Raw genomic sequence first — 23,577 nt, forward strand, 5'->3', positions numbered from 1 at the left:
CTTCTCACAAAGCCTGAGGATACACTGGGTCAGGCCCTGGGAATTTATCCACCTTAATGTGCTGTAAGGCTGCAAATGCCTCCTTCCTGGTATTATGAATGTTCTCCAACTTGTTTTCCTCATCTTTTGAGAAACCATGATTTTCTTCTCAATAAACACCAAGAAGAAATTGTTCATTAAAAATCCCACCCATCTTCTGTGGCTCAAGACACAGGTGGCCCAGCTGATCTCAAAGGGGACCTACTCTCTCCCTAACCATCCTTTTATTCTTAATATAATTATAGAACCTCTTGGGATTTTCCTTAACCTTGCCTGCCAAATTCATCTCAAACCCTCTTTTTGCCCTCCTGATTTCAATCTTAAATGTATTCTTAACCTTTTTATAGTCATCAAGGGATTCACTGATCCCTGACCTCCTAAACGCAATGTATGCTTCCTTTTTCTTGACCAGAGCCTGAATATTTCTCGTCAGTCAGGGTTCCCTAAACTTGTCAGGTTTACCCTTCATCCTAACAGAAACTTTCTGTTTCTGGACTCTTGATATCACACTCTTAAAAGCCTTCTACTTGCCATTTCTTCTTTTCCCTTCAAACAGGCTCTCCCAATCAACCTCTGCTAGATCTTGCCTAATTCTCCCAAAATTAGTCCTGCTTCAGTTTAGGACCTTAACATGTGGACCTATGGACCTTTTCTCCAGTTCGATGACAGGGTTAATCCAATATAGAGAATTAAATTGGGAGAACAAATAAGAATTCTTTACTGCTTGGTTGCATGTTGATGACAAAAGGAAGTGACCATATTTGATAATGACTTTATTTTATCTATGACCAAAAATGTTCAAGCGAATCTTGTAGCATTAATGTGCACCCAGCTATGAATGTAATTATGCATGAAATATTTTGTTATTCACATATATGGCTACTTAAAGTTTTATGGCATAGCTGTTTGATAATTAGTAAAATAGAACTGTGAAGTTCTTTGGAGGCACATACAAGAATGTAATGCAATTTACGGTTCTAGCACTTCCAGTGTTTTTCAAGACAAAGCTTCAGAGTAAAGAGCATAAAGAAGGGAATGTTGCTACATTACAGTGTGATCTGACAAAGCCTGATGCTCCTGTAACGTGGAAGAAGGGATCTGTCCTCCTTGATTCTAGTGGAAAATATGAAATGAAACAAAAAGGTTCTAGGGTTGAGCTGATCATTCATGACTTGAAACTTGAAGATGCAGGAGAATATACTTGTGACTCTGGGGATGAACAGACAACAGCTTCCTTAAAAGTAAAAGGTGAGCTACCATCATTTATCATAGAGTCATTGTGAGATACAGCACCTGAAACAGTGAGTCCACACCAACCACTCAGTTACACTAATCCTACATTAATCCCATTTTTATTCTCCCCACACTTCTACACATGATAATTGTTGAATCTTCATCAGTCTTATTGTACCTGTTGCCTAACTGTCATCTTTGTAGAACTTTTTTTTTACTTTTGGAAAGTTTTTCCCTCAAGTTTCCACTCAAACACCCTTGCATTTCTTTGAATGTAAAATCTTCTATGAACATTGGGCAAGGCTTTACAATGAACTTTTCAGAAGTATTTTCTTCACAAAATAATCCTTGATATATTTGACATTGGTAATTTGGTGCAGTTTACTAAATAGAGCTGAAAAAGGGCTTATCACATAAATTGGACGTTTTTAATTGTTGATTCCACATCTGTAAGCAACCTACTTTTAAACAAGTGCAAGTAATCGTGATTTGTTGATGTAATTTCACAGCGAATTTGTTGCAATGGTAGAGTTCAAGCAGCTCTGCCTGAGGAATTTTACAGCATGTATTGAAGGGTATTTGGGATACATCTTTGCAGCTGTCTGAAGGGATAATCTAATTTAAACTCTTTTTGCATACTCTTAAATATCACTCTTTAAAATACCCTTTTAAAATAAAACAGTTTTTGTTTGTGCATTCTGTGTCCTAATAATCCACTAAAATCTGCTAACATCTCACTTTATTTTTTTAGGTAATTATCTAAAATCCATGACCTCAATTTGCTACTGTTTTTTCACCAGATGTCCATGTTCAATTCAAAGCATACTCCCCCAGAATCTTCTTTATGTTTTGACTTTGTAATCACTGTTTCCAAATCCAAGCATATGGAGGAATTTAAAATAGAGCGATATGTGGGAGGAAGGGGTTAGATAGTCTTAGGCGAGGTTTAAAGGTTGGCACAACATTGTGGGCCGAAGGGCCTGTATTGTGCTGTACTGTTCTATGATTCTATATCATCCAGATGTACTGGGAAGAGCAACAATCAAAATTCTGACCTTGTTCATATCCAGTTTAAAAAAAATCATTCACCATTGAGTTAACTTTGTTAACTAACTTTCTATCCATATTTCTTTCAATGTAACGCTGTTAGGTAGCACCTTATATTAAAAGAAACTATATATAAAATATATAATGTCAGGTTGTTCTAATTAAAGGGATGGTTCACATATGTGGCCATTTAAAAGTTATGAAATTCGTATCTCTTTCATTTGTGTTCCTGTATTATTAATTTAATTTTGAGTTAACTTTTATCAACTTTTTTGGCACTCTTAGCCCTGCCTGTACATTTTAAAAAAGGGCTTCAGAATATGGAAGCTAAGGAGGGAAATACTGCCAAACTTTGTTGTGAGCTTACTAAGCCAGATCATCCAGTGAAATGGAGGAAAGGATCTACTCTGCTTCATCCAAGTGACAAACACGAAATAATTCAAAAGGGTTCCACTGTTGAATTGCATATTCACCATCTAAAAGTTGAAGACTCCGGAGAATATACCTGTGATTCTGGTGACCAAAAGACGAAGAGCTGTTTAAAAGTAGCTGGTAGGTGAACTGACATTACTCATTAGGTTGTATTATTTTCAGGAAGGCAGTTATTTGTTATTTATATGTTATCTTATATATAGCTTATCTTGAAGCATTTTTCTGAAGCATAGGAGGCTGAGAGGTGACATGATAGAGGTATATTAAGTTATGAGAAGCAAAGATAAGGTGAATAGCCAGAGTCTGTTTCCCATGGGAGGAGTGCCTAAAACTAAAGATAGTAGGTTTAAGTTGAGAGGAAGGTTTAAATGGGATCTGAGGGGTAAATTTTACACACAAACAGTAGTTGGTATCTGGAATGAGCGGCCAGAGGAGACAGTGGAGGCAGAAACAGTAACAACATTTAAGAGGCATGTGGAATTATTGCAGGCAAGTGAGATGAACGTACAGTAAATATGCACGATGGTGAGCATTAGTGCAGTGGGTCAAAGGGCCTATTACTATGCTGTACAACATTCTCTGACTCTAGATTCACCAACTTCTTATGTGAGTTGTCCCAACAGAGTTGTCTTCCACTTGTGTCCTCAAGAAGAGCTGAAACCTGTGCTCACCTTCAGAGTCAGAAGGTTATACAGCATGGAAACAGCCCCTTTGGCCCAACTTGTCCGTGTTAACCAAGGTGCCTCTCTGAAATAGTCCTATTTTACTGTAGATGCTGCCTGACCTGTAGAACTCAACAGGTCAGGCAGCATCTACGGAGGGAAATGGACAGTCGACGATTCGGGTTGAGACCCTTCATTTTACTGTGTTTGGCCCATAGCCCTCTAAACCTTTTCTATCCATTTACCTGTCTAAAGTGTCTTTTACAATTTTTGAATTGTAACTGCCTGTACCACTTCTTCTGGCAGCTTGTTCCATATACCACCATCTATGTGAAAAGCATGCCCCTCAGGTCCCCTTCAAATCTTTGGCATCTCACCTTAAACCAATGCTCTCTAATTTTAGGCTCTCCTATCTTCGGAAATAGACTATAACCTTTCACCTTATCTATGATCCTCGTGATTTCATGAACCTTTACAGTCACACCTAAGCCTCCTGCGCTCCAGGGAAAACAACCCCAACCTATCCACTCTCTTCTCATAACTCAAGCCATCTAATCCCAGCAACATCCTTCTGAATTTTTTCTGCACTCTTTTCTGCTTAATAAAGACATCCTTCTATAGCTAGGCGACCAGAACCACACACAATTCTCCAATTGCTGTCTCACCAATGTCTTGTACAGCTGTATCATGATGTCTCAACTCTTGTAGCCAATGCCCTGCTCAATGTAGGCAAGCGTGCCAAATGCCTTCTTCACACTCTGTTGTTGCCACTTTCATTGTACACCTAGGCTTCTCTGTTCTGCAACACTCTCCAGGCCCTGCTTTTCCCTCTGTAAGTCCTGCCCTAGTTTAACTTACAAAGTTCAACAATTCACACTCGTCCAAGTTAAATTCCATCTGCCATTCTTTCACCCACTTTCCCAGTTGGTCTGGATCTTGCTATAACCTTAGCTAACGTTCCTTACTGTCCACTATACTACCAATTTTGGTGTCATCTCTAAACTTACCAATCATGCCATCTAAATTTTCAACTATATCATTAATATAGATGACAAACAACAGGGTACCGGCACAGGGCACACCACTGGTCATATTCCTCCAATTTGAAAAACAACTCTTCACTATTACCCTCTGACTTATTTTACCAAGTCAATTTTGTATTCAATTGGCTTGCTCACCCTGGACCAGCCAAACGTGTGGGACTTTGTCAAGGTGTTGCTTTGTCTCTTGAATTAGCTTTAGGCTACTTGTGCCTGTGAGTCTCTATGTATCTGCATTTTTCAAAAATAAGTGTTTTACAATCAGGATGCTCAGAAGGATGTTGCTGTTAATTTGCATGGTGAAGTCACCAAAACTGATCCCACTTTCAAATGGAGAAAGGGCTCCTTCTTTCCTGTTGTATCTGTACATGCTATCTGAATTGCTGAGCTTTTATATTTTTGTCTTTGAATCATGGTTATTGTTGGTTTTGATGTTAATTAACTGAATCAACCCAAACTACCTTCTCTCTTAGCCTTGCCTGTACTTTTCAAGAAAGAGCTTTGCAGTCAGGAAATTGAGGAAGACTGCACTGCCACTTTCCACTGTGAAGTCACCAAACCGGATGCCCCCATCAAATGGAAAAAAGGATCCAGGCTGCTTCGTGCAAGTGACAAATTTGAAATGAATCAAAAAGGTCCCTGCATTGAGTTGCTTATTCACAATGTAAAACTAGAAGATGCTGGAGAATATACCTGTGATTCCGGAGATCAACAGACAACTGCCTCCTTAAAAGTGAAGGGTAAGATGGTGCCATTAGATTCTGTAAATCAAATGGAGATAACTTGCTCTTTCTAACACAAAATGCTGGAAGAACTCAGCAGGTCAGGCAGCATCTATGGAGGGAAATAAACAGTCTATGTTTCGGATCAACCGTTCATCAGGACTGGAAAGGAAGAGGGCAGAAGCCTGAATGTGGCAGTAGAAAAAGCCAGACACGGGTTGGAGGAATAATACCTAATATACTGCCTTGGTAGTCTCCAGCCTGACGGCCTCAACATCAATTTCTCCAACTTCCAGTAAAATGCCCCCCGCCCCCCCCATTTTTCCCCCATCATCACATCTTGTCTTCCATCGTTCCTGTGGCCCCCTCACCCCTTCTCCTTCCCCTTCCCCCCCACTCTCATGGCCTGCCTATCTACACCCCACCTTCCGTTTATACCATGGTCTAATGCTCCCTCCTACCGGATTCCTCCTATTTCAGCCCTTTGCCTCTTCTACCTATCACACCTCAGCTTCTTACATCTCTCCCCTCCCCCACCCACCTATCTTCCCCCACTCACATGGACTCACCGATCACCTGCCAGCCTGTGCTCCTCCCCCTCCCCCTCCCCCTCCCCTGACCTCCTCATATTCTGACTTCTGCCCTCTTCCTTTCCAGTCCTGATGAAGGGTCTTGGCCCAAAACGTCGACTGTTTATTTCCCTCCATTGATGCTGCCTGACCTGCTGAGTTCCTCCAGCATTTTGTGTGTGTTGCTCCAGATTCCAGCATCAGCAGAATCTCTCGTGTCTCCAACTTGCTATTTCTTTCTGTTTGTATCAAGACTGGCCATTTGGACAAGGTATTCCTCCCCCCACCCACCCCCCACCCAACCTTTATTTTTAATTTGTATATTCTGGCCTGATCAGAATGTCCCAAAAGACCAGAATATAGAATATTGCCTACATTTCACAACATAGCAACACAATGCACAGACAATGAAGCTAACTGTCCGTTCAGTGGCTGTACATCATTTCACCCTATTACTGGCAGTCTCTTTGTTCCTCCCATTACCCCACCCATACCTTCTCTGTCATTTAGATTAACAATATCTCATTTCTGATGAAGTGTCTTTGACCTGAGGCGTTACCTGGTTTCTCTTTCCACAGATGCTGCGTGACTGGCTGATTTCTTACTTCTGTTCTTGTTTCAGATTCCAACATCTGAAGTTTTATTTAGTCCATCTACAATGTTCATAGAAATATATAGCATAGAAATGGGTCCTTTCAGTACGCTTCGTCCTTGCCAACTGTGATGCCATGTAGATATCATCGACACTAATCCCATTTGTCTACATTTAGTTCTTATCTTTTACTTATGCCTTTCTTATATAAATACTATCCAAATGCCTTTTGAACATTGCAATTATCATACTTAGCCCTGCTACTCAGTCAAGAGTTTTAAAATAGAAAAGCTAGAAATGTTGTGCCTAACCCTAATCAAGTTTAAAAGGTACCTGGAATAGCGTTTGAAGAGCCATAACTTGCAAGGCTCTCATGGAAACTGTGAAGTAGGGTAATCTAAATAGCTCCATTTTTGTCTGGCATAGACATGATGGGCTGATGTGTAAATAAATAAAGTAAATGAGTGAGATCTTTTCTCAGAGTTCCTCTCTCACATCCACCCCCCTCGACTGCAGAAGCAGAAGTTGCTGCAAGTCTGTCTGGAGTTGGTGCAGTTTCCTCTGACTCCGTCTAGCTTTCTGAACACCTTTAAGGATGAAGAACCTCTTGATGTTCTCCTTCAGTGAATTGCCTCCTATCAGTGAATTGAGGAGTCAAAGAGGGGCTTCATAGTTTTCCGACCCGTGTAATCCCTCTTTAGTTCCTGGTGTCAGCAGCTTGACATTCATGAAGAGCCAGCAAGCTCTACTCTTTACCTCCAAATCCTCAAAGATCGTCTTCAGATCCAGGGTCCGCTTTGTGGAGCAGGACGAGATGTGCTCATGCTTCTTCTTCCAAAAGATTCACAGGGGGAGCTCTGTGATCCACAGACTTAAGGAAGAGGGTGGCTCAGTAACATCATCACAGACATACTGAGGATCTGCAGATCCTTCTATGCCAGTCTGTATGACAATAAGACCACAGACAGCACAGCTCCCAAAATTTCCTGTCTTCTGTCACAGAGGTGCTAGATGACAGCAAGTGGGAGAGCCTGGATCAGCCATTGTCCCTGGAGGAGCTGACTGGCTCCATCCATTCCCTTGGCATGAATAAAACTCATGGAAGCAATGGCTTACCGACAGAGTTGTACTTGGCTCTGTGGGACTGGATGGGCCCGGACTTAGAAGTGTATAACGTTATGCTTCTGGCTTGTAGAATGTCAGACTCCATGAAGAAGGGCATTATTACCATCATTGACAAGCAGAAGGGGGAGAAGGAGGACATCAGGAATTAGAGACCCATTTCACTGTTGAATGTGGACTATGAGATCCTGTCCAAGGCCATCACCAACCGGGTCAAGTCTGCTCTGGGACATGTGATCCATCAGGACCAAACCTGGGCTGTACCTGGCAGGAAAATTTCTGACAGCCTTGCGCTGTTTCGGGATACAATTGCCTATGTGCAGGACCAGGAGAAGACCTTCGATAGGATATCACACACGTACATGATGGATGTGCTCTCCAAAATGGGTTCTGGGGACGGAATCAGAAATTGGATCCAACTGCTCTGCACAGATATTCATAGTGCAGTCCAAATTAATGGGTGGGAGACGGATAGTTTCCCCATCAAGTCTGGAGTCAGGCAGGGTTGTCCACTCTCCCCTGTCTTGTTTGTGTGCTGCATAGAACCCTTTGTCAAATCCATCAGGAAGGACGAGAGGATAAGAGGGGTGACATTACCAGGTAGTGGAGGCACACAAGTCAAAACCTCCCTGTACATGGACGATGTCACCATCTTCTGTTCAGATCCACGGTCAGTTTGCAGATTGATCAGCAACAACGACCAGTTTGATTTGGCATCAGGGGCCAGAGTTAACCGCAGGAAGAGTGAGACCATGGCTCTTTGGTAACTGGCCTGGATGATCCAATGTCCCCTTCACAGTCAGGCCTGACTACCTGAAGGTGCTGGGGATCTGGTTTGGACGGGCTGAGGCGTGTAACAAGAATTGGCTGGAGCAGATTGGGAAGGTAAAACAAAAATTGACTTTGTGGAAATGACATTCTCTGTCAATAACTGGGAAGAATTTGGTCATCAGGTACTATATGCTCTCAGGGCTGCTGTTTGGCACAGGTGTGGCCTGTTCCTTGCTCCTCTGCCTCAGTAATTATCTGGGACGTCTTCCAGTTAATCTGGGGGTCCAAGATGGAGACCATCCGATGGGTCACACTGCACAAGTCCCCTGAGAATAAGGGTAAAAGTGCACCCAACATTGCCCTCATCCTGATGACCACCTTTGTGTGTGGCTATATAATTCGGTGTGTGGACCAAGGTATGTGGGTACGTGTCACTACCTGCTGAGGTTCTACCCATCCCTGGTGTTGCAGAAGATAGGCCTGACCCTCTACCACGCAACGCCCTAGTCAGCTGGACTTTGCCACACTACCTGCCCTTTGTGGAAGAGTTCTTCCAATTAAACATCTTTGACCACAAGTCCATCAGACAGTGGTCAGATCAGAACATCCTACAGACACTGCAAGACAGGGACACTATGGATTATGTAGATTTGTTCCCTGAGCAAACAATCCAAACCATACGGTAGAATGCATCATCACCAGATCTGACCAACAAGCACCAAGACCTTGCTTGGCTGGTGGTGACAGGTGCCCTCCCAGTCAGAGCTTTCCTCTACAGACGACATATCCTCAGGATGGCTATTTTGGGGAAGAAATGGTCAGCCACCTCTTTGCAGACTGTGAGTTCAAGTGGGTGTGGAGACGGATGCGAGGGTCCATGTCCCGGCTCATCTTCAGCAGCTGCGTGACAGAGGACTCTCTGATCTACAGGGATACACACTGAGACAGACATCAAATGCTGCTGGAAGGTCACGAACTCGGTGAAGGATGCCCTTTGGTCTGCCTGAAACTTGTTGGTTTTCCAGCACTGCGAGATGTCCATAAGGGAATGCTGCTGACTGGCACGTTCCAGTCTTCAGGAGTACGTACTGAGGGACGCACTGAAGCTCGGTACAACCAATGCTAAGGTTCTGTGGGGAAGGACCACAGTCTAGGCTCCTTCTGTTACTGCACATGGAGGGGTAGAGTTGGGTGGGGAAGCCCCTCAAACAATGAAAGGGGTACCACTTCAGGAAGCCACATAAATGGCAATGGTGCTATGTTTGTGTGTTTTTTCTCTTTAAAGTTTACAATACTGAGTGTAACAACCATGAAAATCAGGGTTTTGTTTTTGCACAGTTTCTTCCTTTTGTATATATTTTTTATAATGAATAAAGTTTAATTTTGGAAGAAAAGGAGATAATTTTTCAGGCTAACAGCAATACTACCAAAGCCTGAAAATAGATAATCAGACATTGATTTTCTTAGTGAGCTTGTTTGAAATTCAATATTTCAAGATTCAATTTAGAACATAAAATAGGATACATCATCATGTGTAAATCACTGTCATTTTTTAGCTCTACCTGTGCTTTTCAAAGAAAAGCTTCAGAATAAGGAAGCTGAAGAGGATAGTACTGCCATTCTTCACTGTGAGATCACAAAACCAGGTGCCCCTGTGGAATGGAGGAAAGGATCTATGAAACTTCAACCAAGTAAAAAGTATGAAATGAGACAAAAGGGTTCCTGTGTTGAGTTAGTTATTAACAGCCTAAAAGTTGAAGATGCTGGAGAATATACCTGTGATACAGGGGATCAGCAGACAGTGAGCTTGCTAAAAGTGAATGGTAAGGCAACAATCTTTACTAACTCATTGTTCATCTTCTCATATGACTTAATTGTCCCCTTTATACAGAGTAATTAGTAACATATAATTCTGCCTGCACCAAAGTCGCACCATAGATCATGGGAAAAAAGCGCTTCCTAGATGGTAAAAATCGCAATTTATTTGTGTCCCTGTAACCCTTGGACCCTCTGTTCTACAACACTCCCCAGAGCCCCATCATTACTGTGCAAGTACAGCACTGGTATAACTTCCCAAAATGCATCACTTCACGTCTAATTTAAATTCCATCTGCCATTCCTTTGCCCACCTTCTCAGTTGATCTAGATCTTGTTGCAGCCATAGACAACCTTCTTCACTGTGCACCACACCAATTTTGGTAGCATCCGCACACTTACTCATCATGCCACCTCCCTGCTCATACAAATCATTAATATATATGACAAACAGCAGAATAATATAAATGACAAAGAATATCAGTTTTGAATCATAACTGAAGTACATCATCATGAAATTACTCCTTGTCTCTCTTAGCCCTTCCTGTGCTTTTCAAACAAGAGCTTCAGAATAAGGAAGCTGAAGAGGAAAGTACTGTCACTCTGCACTGTGAAATCTCAAAACCAGATGCCCCTGTGGAATGGAGAAAGGGATCTGTGGTACTTCATCCAAGTGAGAAGCATGTAATGAAGCAAAAGGGTTCCCAGGTGGAGTTAATCATTCATAGCCTAAAAGTTGAAGATGCTGGAGAATATACCTGCGATTCAGGGGATCAGCGGACATCAGGCTTTCTAAAAGTGAAGGGTATGGCAGCAAACACTTTTAATAACTAATTTATTGTCAGTTGTTTCCAAAGATTTCATTCAGTACTTTATCCATAATAGTTAGTAATCTCCTTTTCCATTCAATATGGGCGTACTATTAGCAAATTGAAATATTACTTTTGCCTTGTCCAATTTGCCATTCAGCAAATTTTCAAAAATGAACATTGCAACATACTTTTTGATCAATATTTTGCTTTCAATTTACAAATTAGATTAAAATATATTTGTATATAATTTAGTAACTAGATATTCTGAAACTACAGCAAAACTCCATTAATCTGGCTCTGTCATGATTTTGGTGGTGCTGAACTGGCAAGTTCTCCAGACTATTAGATATTACATGGAGTAATATTCCAAAACATTTTTAATATGGTCATAGTGTTATACAGCACAGAAAACAGTACCTTCGACCAACTCGTTCATGCCAACCAAGGTGCATTCCTGAGCTAGTTTTATTTTATAGCAACCCATATCCCTCTAAACCTTTCCTATGCATGAACTTGTCCAAATGTGTTTTAAACATCGTAATCGTACCCCCACCACCCGCCACCACTTCCTACAGCAGCTCGTTCCATATGCCCACCATCCTCTCTGTGGAAAAACTTGCCTCTCAGCTGCCCTTTAAATCTTTCCCCTCTTACCTTAAACCTATGCCACCTAGCTTTCTCTGGGAAAGAGACTGTGACCATTCACCTTATCTATGCCCCTCGTGATTTTATAAACATCTGTAAGTTTATTGTTCAGCCTCTTTTACTCCAGGGAAAATAGTCCCAGCCTATCCAGTCTCTCCTCATAATTCAAGCACTCCAGTCCCACTAGCATCCTTGTGAATCTTTTCTGCACTCTCTCTAGCTTAATCACATCCTTTATATCGTATGGCATCCAGAACTGTAGACAATATGCCAGATAGTCTCACCAACATCCTATACAGCATAACTTGACATACCAGCTCTTGGTACTCAGTGCCCCATCTGATGAAGGCAAGCATGCCATATGCCTTCTTCACCACTTTGTTCCCTGAAAGTTACGACACAGGTAGACAATGTATTGTACCCTTAGGTCTCTATGTTCTACAAGACTCCCCAGAGCCCTGTCATTAACTGTGTAAGTCCTATCCTGTTGTAACTTCCCAAAATGCATCACTGCACATGTCTATTTTGAATCCCATCTGCCATTCCTTTGTCTGCTTTCCCAGTTAATCTAGATCCTATTGCAAACCATAGACAACCTTCTTCACTGTGCACCACACCAATTTTGGTAGCATCCGCACACTTACTCATCATGCCACCTCCCTGCTCATACAAATCATTAATATATATGACAAACAGCAGAATAATATAAATGACAAAGAATATCAGTCTTGAATCATAACTGAAGTACATCATCATGAAATTACTCCTTGTCTCTCTTAGCCCTTCCTGTGCTTTTCAAACAAGAGCTTCAGAATAAGGAAGCTGAAGAGGAAAGTACTGTCACTCTGCACTGTGAAATCTCAAAACCAGATGCCCCTGTGGAATGGAGAAAGGGATCTGTGGTACTTCATCCAAGTGAGAAGCATGTAATGAAGCAAAAGGGTTCCCAGGTGGAGTTAATCATTCATAGCCTAAAAGTTGAAGATGCTGGAGAATATACCTGCGATTCAGGGGATCAGCGGACATCAGGCTTTCTAAAAGTGAAGGGTATGGCAGCAAACACTTTTAATAACTAATTTATTGTCAGTTGTTTCCAAAGATTTCATTCAGTACTTTGTCCATAATAGTTAGTAATCTCCTTTTCCATTCAATATGGGCATACTGTTAGCAAATTGAAATATTACTTTTGCCTTGTCCAATTTGCCATTCAGCAAATTTTCAAAAATGAACATTGCAACATACTTTTTGATCAATATTTTGCTTTCAATTTACAAATTAGATTAAAATATATTTGTATATAATTTAGTAACTAGATATTCTGAAACTACAGCAAAACTCCATTAATCTGGCTCTGTCATGATTTTGGTGGTGCTGAACTGGCAAGTTCTCCAGACTATTAGATATTACATGGAGTAATATTCCAAAACATTTTTAATATGGTCATAGTGTTATACAGCACAGAAAACAGTACCTTCGACCAACTCGTTCATGCCAACCAAGGTGCATTCCTGAGCTAGTTTTATTTTATAGCAACCCATATCCCTCTAAACTTTTCCTATGCATGAACTTGTCCAAATGTGTTTTAAACATCGTAATCGTACCCCCACCACCCGCCACCACTTCCTACAGCAGCTCGTTCCATATACCCACCATCCTCTCTGTGGAAAAACTTGCCTCTCAGCTGCCCTTTAAATCTTTCCCCTCTTACCTTAAACCTATGCCACCTAGCTTTCTCTGGGAAAGAGACTGTGACCATTCACCTTATCTATGCCCCTCGTGATTTTATAAACATCTGTTCAGCCTCTTTTACTCCAGGGAAAATAGTCCCAGCCTATCTAGTCTCTCCTCATAATTCAAGCACTCCAGTCCCATTAGCATCCTTGTGAATCTTTTCTGCACTCTCTCTAGCTTAATCACACCCTTTATGTCATATGGCAACCAGAACTGTAGACAATATGCCAGATAGTCTCACCAACATCCTAAACAGTGTAACTTGACATATCAACTCTTGGTACTCAGTGCCCCATCTGATGAAGGCAAGCATGCCATATGCCTTCTTCACCACTTTGTTCCCTGAAAGTTACGACACAGGTAGACAATGTATTGTACCCTTAGGTTTCTATGTTCTACAACACTCCCCAGAGCCCTGTCATTAACTGTGTAAGTCCTGTCCTGTTGTAACTTCCCAAAATGCATCACTGCACATGTCTATTTTGAATCCCATCTGCCATTCCTTTGTCTGCTTTCCCAGTTAATCTAGATCCTATTGCAAACCGTAGACAACCTTCTTCGCTGTGCACCACACCAATTTTGGTAGCATCCGCAAACTTACTCATCATGCCACCTCCCTGCTCATACAAATCATTAATATATATGACAAACAGCATAATAATATAAATGACAAATAATATCAGTTTTGAATCATAACTGAAGTACATCATCGTGAAATTACTCATTGTCTCTCTTAGCCCTTCCTGTGCTTTTCAAACAAGAGCTTCAGAATAAGGAAGCTGAAGAGGAAAGTACTGTCACTCTGCACTGTGAAATCTCAAAACCAGATGCCCTCGTGGAATGGAGAAAGGGATCTGTGGTACTTCATCCAAGTGAGAAGCATGTAATGAAGCAAAAGGGTTCCCATGTGGAGTTAATCATTCATAGCCTAAAAGTTGAAGATGCTGGAGAGTATACCTGTGATTCAGGGGATCAGCGGACATCAGGCTTTCTAAAAGTGAAGGGTATGGCAGCAAACACTTTTAATAACTAATTTATTGTCAGTTGTTTCCAAAGATTTCATTCAGTACCTTATTGATAATCATTAACAATTTCCTTTTCCTTCAATATGGGCATACTGTTAGCAATAGTGAAATATTACTTTTGCCTTATCCAATTTGCCAGGCAGCAAATTTTTGAAAATGAAAATTACAAAATACTTCTTAATCCATATTTTGCTTTTGATTTTACGGATTAGATTGAAATATTTGTGTATAATTTAGTAACTAGATATTCTGCATTTCAGTAAAACTCCATTTATCTGGCACCCTCAGGATTTTGGTGGCGCTGAACTGGCAAGTTTTCCAGTCTATTGAATGTTACACCGAGTAATAAACCAACACATTTTAAATCACTTCGTTTTAGACATTAGACAGCAGCATAATGATTTCTCCAGTACACACCTTGCATTTAAAGAGATCATGGTAAATTCAATAGAACCATAGAACACTACAGCACAGAAAACAGGCCATTCGGGCCTTCTAGTCTGTGCTGAAACTTTATTCCGCTAGTCCCATTGACCTTCACCCAGTCCATAACCCTCCAGACCTCTCCTGTCCATGTATCTATCCAATTTATTCTTAAAACTTAAGAGTGAGCCCGCATTTACCATGTCAGATGGCAGCCCGTTCCATACTCCCACCACTCTCTGTGAAGAAGTTCCCCCTAATGTTCCCCCTAAACCTTTCCCCTTTCACGCTACAGCCATGTCCTCTCATACTTATATCTCCTAATCTAGGTGGAAAGAGCCTACTCGCATTTACTCTGTCTATACCCCTCATAATTTTGTAAACCTCTATCAAATCTGCCCTCATTCTTCTACGCTCCAAGGAATAAAGTCCTAACCTGTTCAATCTTTCCCTGTAGCTCAACTCCTGAAGACCCAGCAACATGCTAGTAAATCTTCTCTGCACTCTTTCAGTCTTACTGATATCCTTACTATAGTTAGGTGACCAGAACTGCACACAATACTCCAAATTTGGCCTCACCAATGTCTTATACAACCTCACCATAACATCCCAACTCCTATACACAATACTTCGATTTATGAATGCCAGGATGCCAAAAGCCTTCTTTACAACCCTGTCTACCTGTGACGCCACCTTCAGGAAATTATGTATCTGAACTCCCAGATCCCTTTGTTCCTTGGCATGAATTTAAAAGGAACATAGGAATGAAGCTCCAGTGAGCTTAAAAGGAGTCGGGGAACAGAGTCCCATTGAGCTAAAAGGTGCATGGGAAAATGGCCCCAGTAAATTTAAAACAAAGAAAACAGGGTCCTGGTAAGTTTAAAATGAGGACAGGAAATAAAGCTTCCAGTGAGTTTAACTGGAGTATAAGAAACAGTACAGATGAGCTAAGTACTGAAATAATTGGATTTCTGAAAAATTGGGTAACATATATAAGATATCTTTATTAGTCACATGTATATCGAAACACACAGTGAAATGCATCTTTTGCGTAGAATGTTCTGGGGTCAGCTCTCAAATGTTGCCAAGCTTCCGGCGCCAACATAGCATGCCCACAACTTCCTAACCTATACGCCTTTGGAATGTGGGAGGAAACCGGAGCACCCGGCGGAAACCCACGCAGACATGGGGAGAACATACAAACTCCTTAAAGACAGCGGCTGGAATTGAACCTGGGTCACTGGTGCTATAATAACATTATGCTAACCACTACAGAATATTGTGTTTTATATTGAATTATTTATGCAGAGGTCTAGTATTATCTGGAAATGAAATGCCTGCATGTGATATGCCTAACAACAATCAAAAGAAACAATGGTAATTGATGAGTTATCTTGTTACACTTCGTGCCAAATAATTTTTGGAAGGAGGTAATCTGTTACTAAAATCATTGACATCCATTTGTGTACCTGACAAAATGTAGGGACGTGCAGTAAAGTGGCAATTTGTCAGTCAGCTTGTAGGTGTTTAGAAATTTATCATTTTAAAATTCAGAGAAATCTTTTGCAGCTAGAAAGACCTCACACATTTATCGGAAACTCTGAATGGTTTTGAGTGTTCACAAAACTCAGAAGCATCATTAAAAAGCAATCAAACTCTTAATGAATGTTTTTAAAAAATGTTTTCACGGAGTAATAAATTCATAGGATCATACTCTACAGACAGAGAGCCTTGGCCCATCACGTCCATACCATCAGGAACCCTTTGCTATGAATGCCATTTTCCAGCACTTTGCCCGTAGCTTCTTTGATAATTCAGATGGGTAACAAAAAAATTTTCCTCAAATCCTCTACACATTGTAGTGGACAGTGAAGAAGGTTATCTAAGATTACAACAGGATCTGGATCAACTGGGAAAGTGGGCCAAGGAATGGCAAATGGAATTTAACTTGGACAAGTGTGAAGTGTTGCATTTTGGGCAGTTAAACCAGGGTAGTGAAGAAGACATTTGGCATGCTTGACTTCAAGGGTTGGGATGCTATGTTACAGTTATACAAGATGTTGTTGAGACCACATCTGGAGTATTCTGTGCAGTACTGATTGCTAGCTACAGGAAGGATGTCATTAAGCTGGAAAGGATGCAGAAAAGATTCACAGACGTTGCCAGGTGAAAGTTTAGTGCAAGTCTCCCTAAATAAAGGATTAGAAGGCAGGCTTAAATGTGGATAAACACCCAGGATGGGCTGAAGTGTGTCTACTTTAATGTGAGAAGTATCAGGAACAAGGGTGATGAACTTAGAGCATGGGAAAGTACATGGAACTGTGACGTGGTAGCCATTACAGAGACTTGGCTATCACAAGGGCAGGAATGGCTGCTTGGATATTCCGGTCTTAGATGTTTGAAAAGGGACAGGGACAGAGGTAAAAGAGGTGGGGGGGGGGGTGGCTTTGCTGATCAGGGGCAGTATCACAGCTGTAGAAAGAGAAGATGTCCTGGAGGGATAGTCTACTGAGTCAGAGTGGGTGGAAGTTGGAAACAGGAAGGGAGTGATCACTCTATTGGGAGTATTCTACAGACCCTTGAATAGCAGCAGAGACATTGAGGAGCAGGTTGGGAGGCAGATTTTGGAAAGGTACAAAAATAACAGGGTTGTTGTCATGGGTGATTTCAATTTCCCTAATATTGATTGGCACCTCCTAAGTGTAAAGGGGATAGATGGGGCAGAGTTTGTTAGGTGTGTCCAGGAAGGATTCCTGACACAGTATGTGGACAGGCTGACTAGGCCATACTGGACCTGGTACTAGGAAATGAGCCTGATCAGGTTTCAGATATCTTGGAGAGCATTTTGGAGACAGTGGCCATAACTCCTTAACCTTTATCATAGCCTTGGAGACGGATTGGAGCAGATGATATGGGTAAGTATTTAACTGGGGGAGGGGGAATTATGATGCTATTAGGCAGGAATTTGAGAACATCAATTGGGAACAGATGTTCTTGGGGAAGTGCACAACGGAAATATGGAAGTTGTTCAGGGAGTACTTGCATGGTGTTTTGGATAGGTTTGTCCCATTGAGGCAGGGTAATGATGGTAGAGTGAAGAAACCGTGGTTGACAAGAGACGTAGAATATCTTGTCAAGAGGAAGAAAGAAGCTTCCCTAAGGTTTAGAAAGCAAGGATCAGACAGGGCTCTGGAGAGTTACAAGGTAGCCAGGAGGGAGCTTAAGAATTGACTTAGGAGAGCTAGAAGGGGGCATGTGAAGGCCTTGGCAAGTAAGATTAAGGAAAATCCCAAGGCATTCTATGTATCTGAAGAATAATAGGATGACTAGAGTGAGGGTAGGACCGATCAGGGATAAAAGAGGTAACGTGCCTGGAGTCAGAAGAGGTAAGGTAGGTCCTTAATGAATACTTTGCTTCAGTATTCAACAGTGAGAGACCTTGATGTTTGTGAGCATGTTGTCCAACAGGCTGATACGCTAGGGCATGTCGATGTGAGGAAGGGGTATGTGCTGGAACTTCTGAAAAACATTAGGACAGATAAATCACCGGGGCCAGATGGGATATATCCAAGGTTATTACGAGAAGAGATTGCTGCACCTTTGGCGATGATCTTTGCGTCCTCATTGGCCACAGGAATAGTGCAAGATGATTGGATGGTGGCAAATGTTGTCCCTTTGTTCAAGAAAGGGAGTAGGGATAATCCTGAGAATGACAGGCCAGTGAGTCTTACTTCAGTGGTGGGCAAATTACTGGAGAAGATTCTTAGAGAGGATTTATGGGCATTTAGAGAAGGATAGGCTGATTAGGGACAGTCAGCATGGCTTTGTGAGGGACAAGTTGTGCCTCAAGAGCCTGATTGAATTCTTTGAGGATGTGACAAAGCACATTGATGAAAGTGGAGCAGTGGATGTGGTGTACATCGATTTTAGTGAGGTGATTGTTAAGGTTCCTCATGGAAGGCTTATTCAGAAAGTCAGGAGGCATGAGATCGAGGGAAACTTGGTTGTGTGGATTCAGAATTAGCTCGCCATAGAAAACAGAGGGTGGTTGTTGATGGAGCGTATTTTGCCTGGAGGTCAGTGACCAGTGGTGTTTTGCAAGGATCTGTTCTGGGACCCCTGCTCTTTGTGATTTTTATAAATGACTTGGATGAGGATGTGGAAGGGTGGGTTAGTAATTTTGCTGATGATACAAAGGTTGGTGGTGTTGTGGATAGTGCAGAAGGTTGTCAAGGGTTACAATTGGACACTGATAGGATGCAAAGCTGGGCTGAGAAGTGGCAGATGGAGTCCAGCCCATAAAAGTGTGAAGTGATAAGATAAGTTATCTTTATTAGTCACATGTACATCAAACCACACTTCGCATAGAATACTCCTGGGGCAGCCTGCAAGTGTCACCACGCTTCTGGCACCAAAATAGCATGCCCACAGCTTCCTAACCTGTACGTCTTTGGAATGTGGGAGACAACAGGAGCACGCGGAGGAAACTCACACAGTCACGGAGAACAAACAAACTCCTTACAGATAGCGGCCGGAATTGAACCTGGTGCTGTAATAGCATTACACAGGATACAAGGTTAATGGCAAGACTCTTAGCAGTGTGGAGGAACAGAGGGATATTGGGGTCCACGTCCATAGATCCCTCAAGGTTGCCATGCAGGTTGATAGGGTTGTTAAGAAGGCATATGGTACGTTGGCCTTCATTAGTCGGGGTATTGAGTTCAAGAGCCGCAAGGTAACGTTGCAGCTCTGTAAAACTCTGGTTAGACCACACTTGGAGTATTGTGTTCAGTTCTGGTCGTCTCATTATAGGAAGGCTTTGGAGAGGGTGCAGAGAAGATATACCAGGATGCGGCCTGGATTGGAGAGCATGTCTTATGAGGAAAGGTTGAGTAAGCTTGGGCTTTTCTCTTTGGAGCGAAGGAGGATGAGAGGTGACTTGATAGAGGGAGGATGTCAGAGGTATGTTTTTTACAAAGTGGTGGGTGCGTGGAACGCACTGCCGGCAGAGGTGGTGGATTCAGAGACATTTAGATCTTAGAGCAGGATAAAATATCAGCACAACATCATGGGCCAAAGGGCCTGTACTGTGCTGTAATGTTGTATGTTCTATAACTTTCTTTTTCTTGTATTCTATGCCCCAGCTAATGCAAGCAAATATTCCATATGCCTTCTTCACTACCTGAGCTGCCTGTGCTCCCACCTTCAGGGATCCTTGGACTTGTACACCAAAAACCTTCTGTTCCTCTGTACTCCCTCGAGCTTTAACATTTAATGTGTGTGTCCGACCCCTACTCATCCCCCAAAATGTATCACCTCACACTTATCGGGATTAAATTCCAGCTGCCATTACTCTACTCATCTTACCAACTCATCAATATCATCCGGCACACCCAGCTGATGGCACTTACTACCCTTAAGGCTACGCTACTCATTATGAACTACACCACAATGTGTAGTCATTGGGAACTTTCTCTGTCTATACCTCTCGCTGCCTTGGTGAAGCAGCCAGCATAATCAAAGACCTCACCCACCCACGTCATTCTCTCTTCTCTCCTCTCCCATCAGGCAGAAGATATAGGAGCCTGAGGACATATACCACCAGGCTCAAGGACAGCTTCTATCCCACGGTGATAAGACTATTGAACAGTTCCCTTATATGATGAGATGGACTCTTGACTCCACAATCTACCTTGTTTGACCTTGCACCTTATTGTCTACCTACAATGCACTTCCCTGTAGCTGTGACACTTTACTCTGTATTCTGTTATTGTTTTTTACCCTGTACTACCTCAATAATGCACTCTGTATTACCTCAATGCACTGTGTAATGAATTGATCTGTACGAATGGTATGCAAGACAAGTTTTTCATTGTACCTCGGTACAAGTGACAATAATAAACCAATACCAATACCTCCCACAATCACATCAAAACATAATGTACATTACGAACAGGGATCCCAGGAGAAGTGTCTGCAGTGTATCACTGATCACAGGCTTCCAAATGTAAAAATGACCTTCCACCATTGTCCTCTGCATCCTGTTAACAAGACTATTTTGAATCCAATTTGTCCTGTATCCCATGGGCGCTCACCTTTTATTCTTGTCACCCATTTGAAACCTTGTCAAGGGCCTCACAGAAATCTGTGCAGAAAAAAAGTTTCAAAATCAAATCACTTAAAACATAAAATACCTTATTTAAACAATTAAATCATTGAAACAAATTGAAGTCATTCTGTAAAATATTTCCATGACCCTATATCTAGACTTCTCCCTTTGCAGCCATTCATCTCAATTAAGTGAAGGTGTTGCTGTTCCTAAGCCAGGTCAAACTAGGAAAAGATTCAGTGGACAGATTCCCTGTCATAACTCCTGAGAAGCTCTGCATATTTGTTCTTCATTGCTGGACTCCACGACATGTTCAGCCATGAAGTGCAGTATGGAAATTGTGCTCAGGGCTTCCTGCGTTTGTATGAGTCTGAATTGTGGGGGTGGGGGGGGGGTTGATTGGGGAGGTAAGTGCCATCAGCTGGGTGTGCCAGTCCCAACATGTTCTGGTCCACTGAATAGTCAACTTTTGACTTTATTTTGCCCAGAGTGTGAGATTATATTAAAGAAGATTGGAAAGAATTATTGTTATACAAATTAAGCATTCAGTTAAGTTTCCAAAAATGACTGATATTTCATTAATTCTGAATTTCTGCCTGCTAGTTGTCATTTTAAATGTAGTAATGGTATGTGATCAGGTGAGTCAGAATAACAGAAATCATCAACTTTCAAGAAAGAAGAAGTTTATTAGTTAAAATGGAGGTTTATCTAATCTAACTGTTCCAGTGAACAGCTAGAGGAGTGATATTTATAAATGTTAGCAAGATCCTGAAATTAATTTGTTTTTCTTTATTTTTCTTTCTAAGTTTGTTTGAAATTTCAAAGTTTTTAAACTTCCTTTTTGAAAACAAAATACATCATTCATGAACTAAATCCCTCTTTCTTAGCCCTTCCCGTGCTTTTTAAACAACAGCTTCAGAACAAGGAAGCTGAAGAGGGTTCTACTGCTGTTCTGCACTGTGAGATCACTAAACCGGATGCCCATGTGGAATGGAGGAAAGGATCTGTGGCACTTCATTTAAGTGAGAAGCATGAAATAAAGCAAAAGGGTTCCCGTGTTGAGTTACTTATTCATAACTTAAAACCTGAAGATGCTGGAAAATATACCTGTCTTACAAGGGACCAAGAGACAAGTGCATCTTTAAAAGTGAAGGGTAAGATACTAATCATTACTCACTAAAATTACAATATTAAGTTTGATATGTGAATTTGAGATGGACATAATTTCAGTCATGTTTATTATCCATAAATGAAAAACTGTATCTGATGCTGAGTTTTGCTTCACTTTTTGAAATCATTTAGACAAATGAAGGGAGCTGTTAATTTTCCTCCTGAAGCTTGAGAAAAATTTGCAGTGGCTGCAATGCAAACCCAAAGCCTCCTTTGGTAGACCTGAAGCATTCACGGTTTGAATGTAATTTGTGAGCAGCAGACGCCAAATAGATGCCTTACGCAGCATCTTGTGGGTTGTGGGAAGATGTAAGATCAACATTTTCTTGTGCTGAGCTGCATTTGGCTCTTTTTCAATACAACTAAGTCTTTGCTCAGTTCTCAGCATGAGTTCCCAGGAATGAGAGGACTAATGGAATCATTGCTAAAGGGAGTCATTATTGCATTGAGGGAAGATACTATATTCAGAATGACAGAGCAGTGCAGGAGTTAGTGCTGTCGTCACACTGTTCCAGCAACCCGGGTTTGATCCTGACTTTGGGTGCTGCCTGTGATGTGGTAGGTTGCCTCTGGGTACTGTGGTTTCCTCCCACCTCCCTCTGGTAGATTAATTGGGAATAATGTAAGTGGGTGGCAGCAAAATTGATGGCAATTGATGGTCATGTGAGAGAGATTAGATTATAAGGAAATACATGAAGCAATGGGAATACACTGAGATCTAGCATATATTTGAATAGATCAAATAGTCTGTGTTTAAAAAAAATATAAAATATGAGAACTGAAGATGTATTATATAGTACTGCTATGCCAGGAACCTGGCATGAATCGCTGCCCACCACACTGCTACATGTTGCAGTGCAGGGAGCCTTGGTGACAGAAAAACTAGCATAAGCCCCTGCTCTTCTTGTTGTTGATTTCTCCAAAGTAAGACCTTTTACCCACACTACTCATCCTAGCCTGCCCAACACCAATCTTGACAGACAGCCTCTCCATTCTGAACTGTGGCTGATTTAATGCTGTAAGAGCTCCAGCAGAAGACAGGGATTTGTGCCAGGTTCCTGGCATAGCAGCACACAACAACAAGAGCAGGGGGTTACACCAGCTCATATGGTTCTGAATTACAGCTTCTTATTTAGCCTCAGTTACCCATAGTCATTGAAACATGAAAAAGTACAGCATAGAAGCAGGCTCGACAGCCTACCATGTCTGCCCTGACTATGTTGCAAATTTAAACAAATCCCATCTGCCTGCATTTGGTCCATATCCTCCTATTCCCTGCCTGTTCATATCTCTGGGTAAGTCTCTTCAACTTTTGTATCTGCTTCTAGCGCTTCCCCTGGCAGCTTGTTCCAGGCACCTACCACCCTCTGTTTAAAAAAAATTGCCTTGCAAATCTCCTTTAAACTTTCCACCCCTCCTTCTATAAATGTCTGTCCTCTAGTATTTGACGTTTCTACCCTGAGGAGAAAGACTAACTATCTTCCCTGTTCAGGCCTCTCATAATTTTATATATTTCTGTCAGCTCGCCCCTCAGCCTCCAAAGCTCCAGAAACGACAATTCAATTTGTCCAACCTCTCCTTATAGCTAATATACTTCAATCCAGGCAACTTCCCGGTA

The 23,577-nt window shown here is 41.7% G+C and overlaps 1 protein-coding gene across 1 annotated transcript in view; it reads left to right on the top strand.

Moving 5' to 3' along the window:
* The window catches only part of LOC127570499 (obscurin-like), a 465,385-nt gene that overhangs the window by 198,122 nt on the left and 243,686 nt on the right, over positions 1-23,577 (top strand). The window contains exons 34-41 of the mRNA XM_052016136.1: positions 1,021-1,287; positions 2,605-2,871; positions 4,927-5,193; positions 9,786-10,052; positions 10,583-10,849; positions 12,282-12,548; positions 13,970-14,236; positions 21,677-21,943. Coding sequence (XP_051872096.1) covers positions 1,021-1,287; positions 2,605-2,871; positions 4,927-5,193; positions 9,786-10,052; positions 10,583-10,849; positions 12,282-12,548; positions 13,970-14,236; positions 21,677-21,943 — 2,136 coding nt within the window. The remainder of the gene's footprint in view (positions 1-1,020; positions 1,288-2,604; positions 2,872-4,926; positions 5,194-9,785; positions 10,053-10,582; positions 10,850-12,281; positions 12,549-13,969; positions 14,237-21,676; positions 21,944-23,577) is intronic.

Source organism: Pristis pectinata, chromosome 5, assembly GCF_009764475.1.
Source record: "Pristis pectinata isolate sPriPec2 chromosome 5, sPriPec2.1.pri, whole genome shotgun sequence".
In the NCBI taxonomy this organism is placed as follows: Eukaryota; Metazoa; Chordata; class Chondrichthyes; order Rhinopristiformes; family Pristidae; genus Pristis; species Pristis pectinata.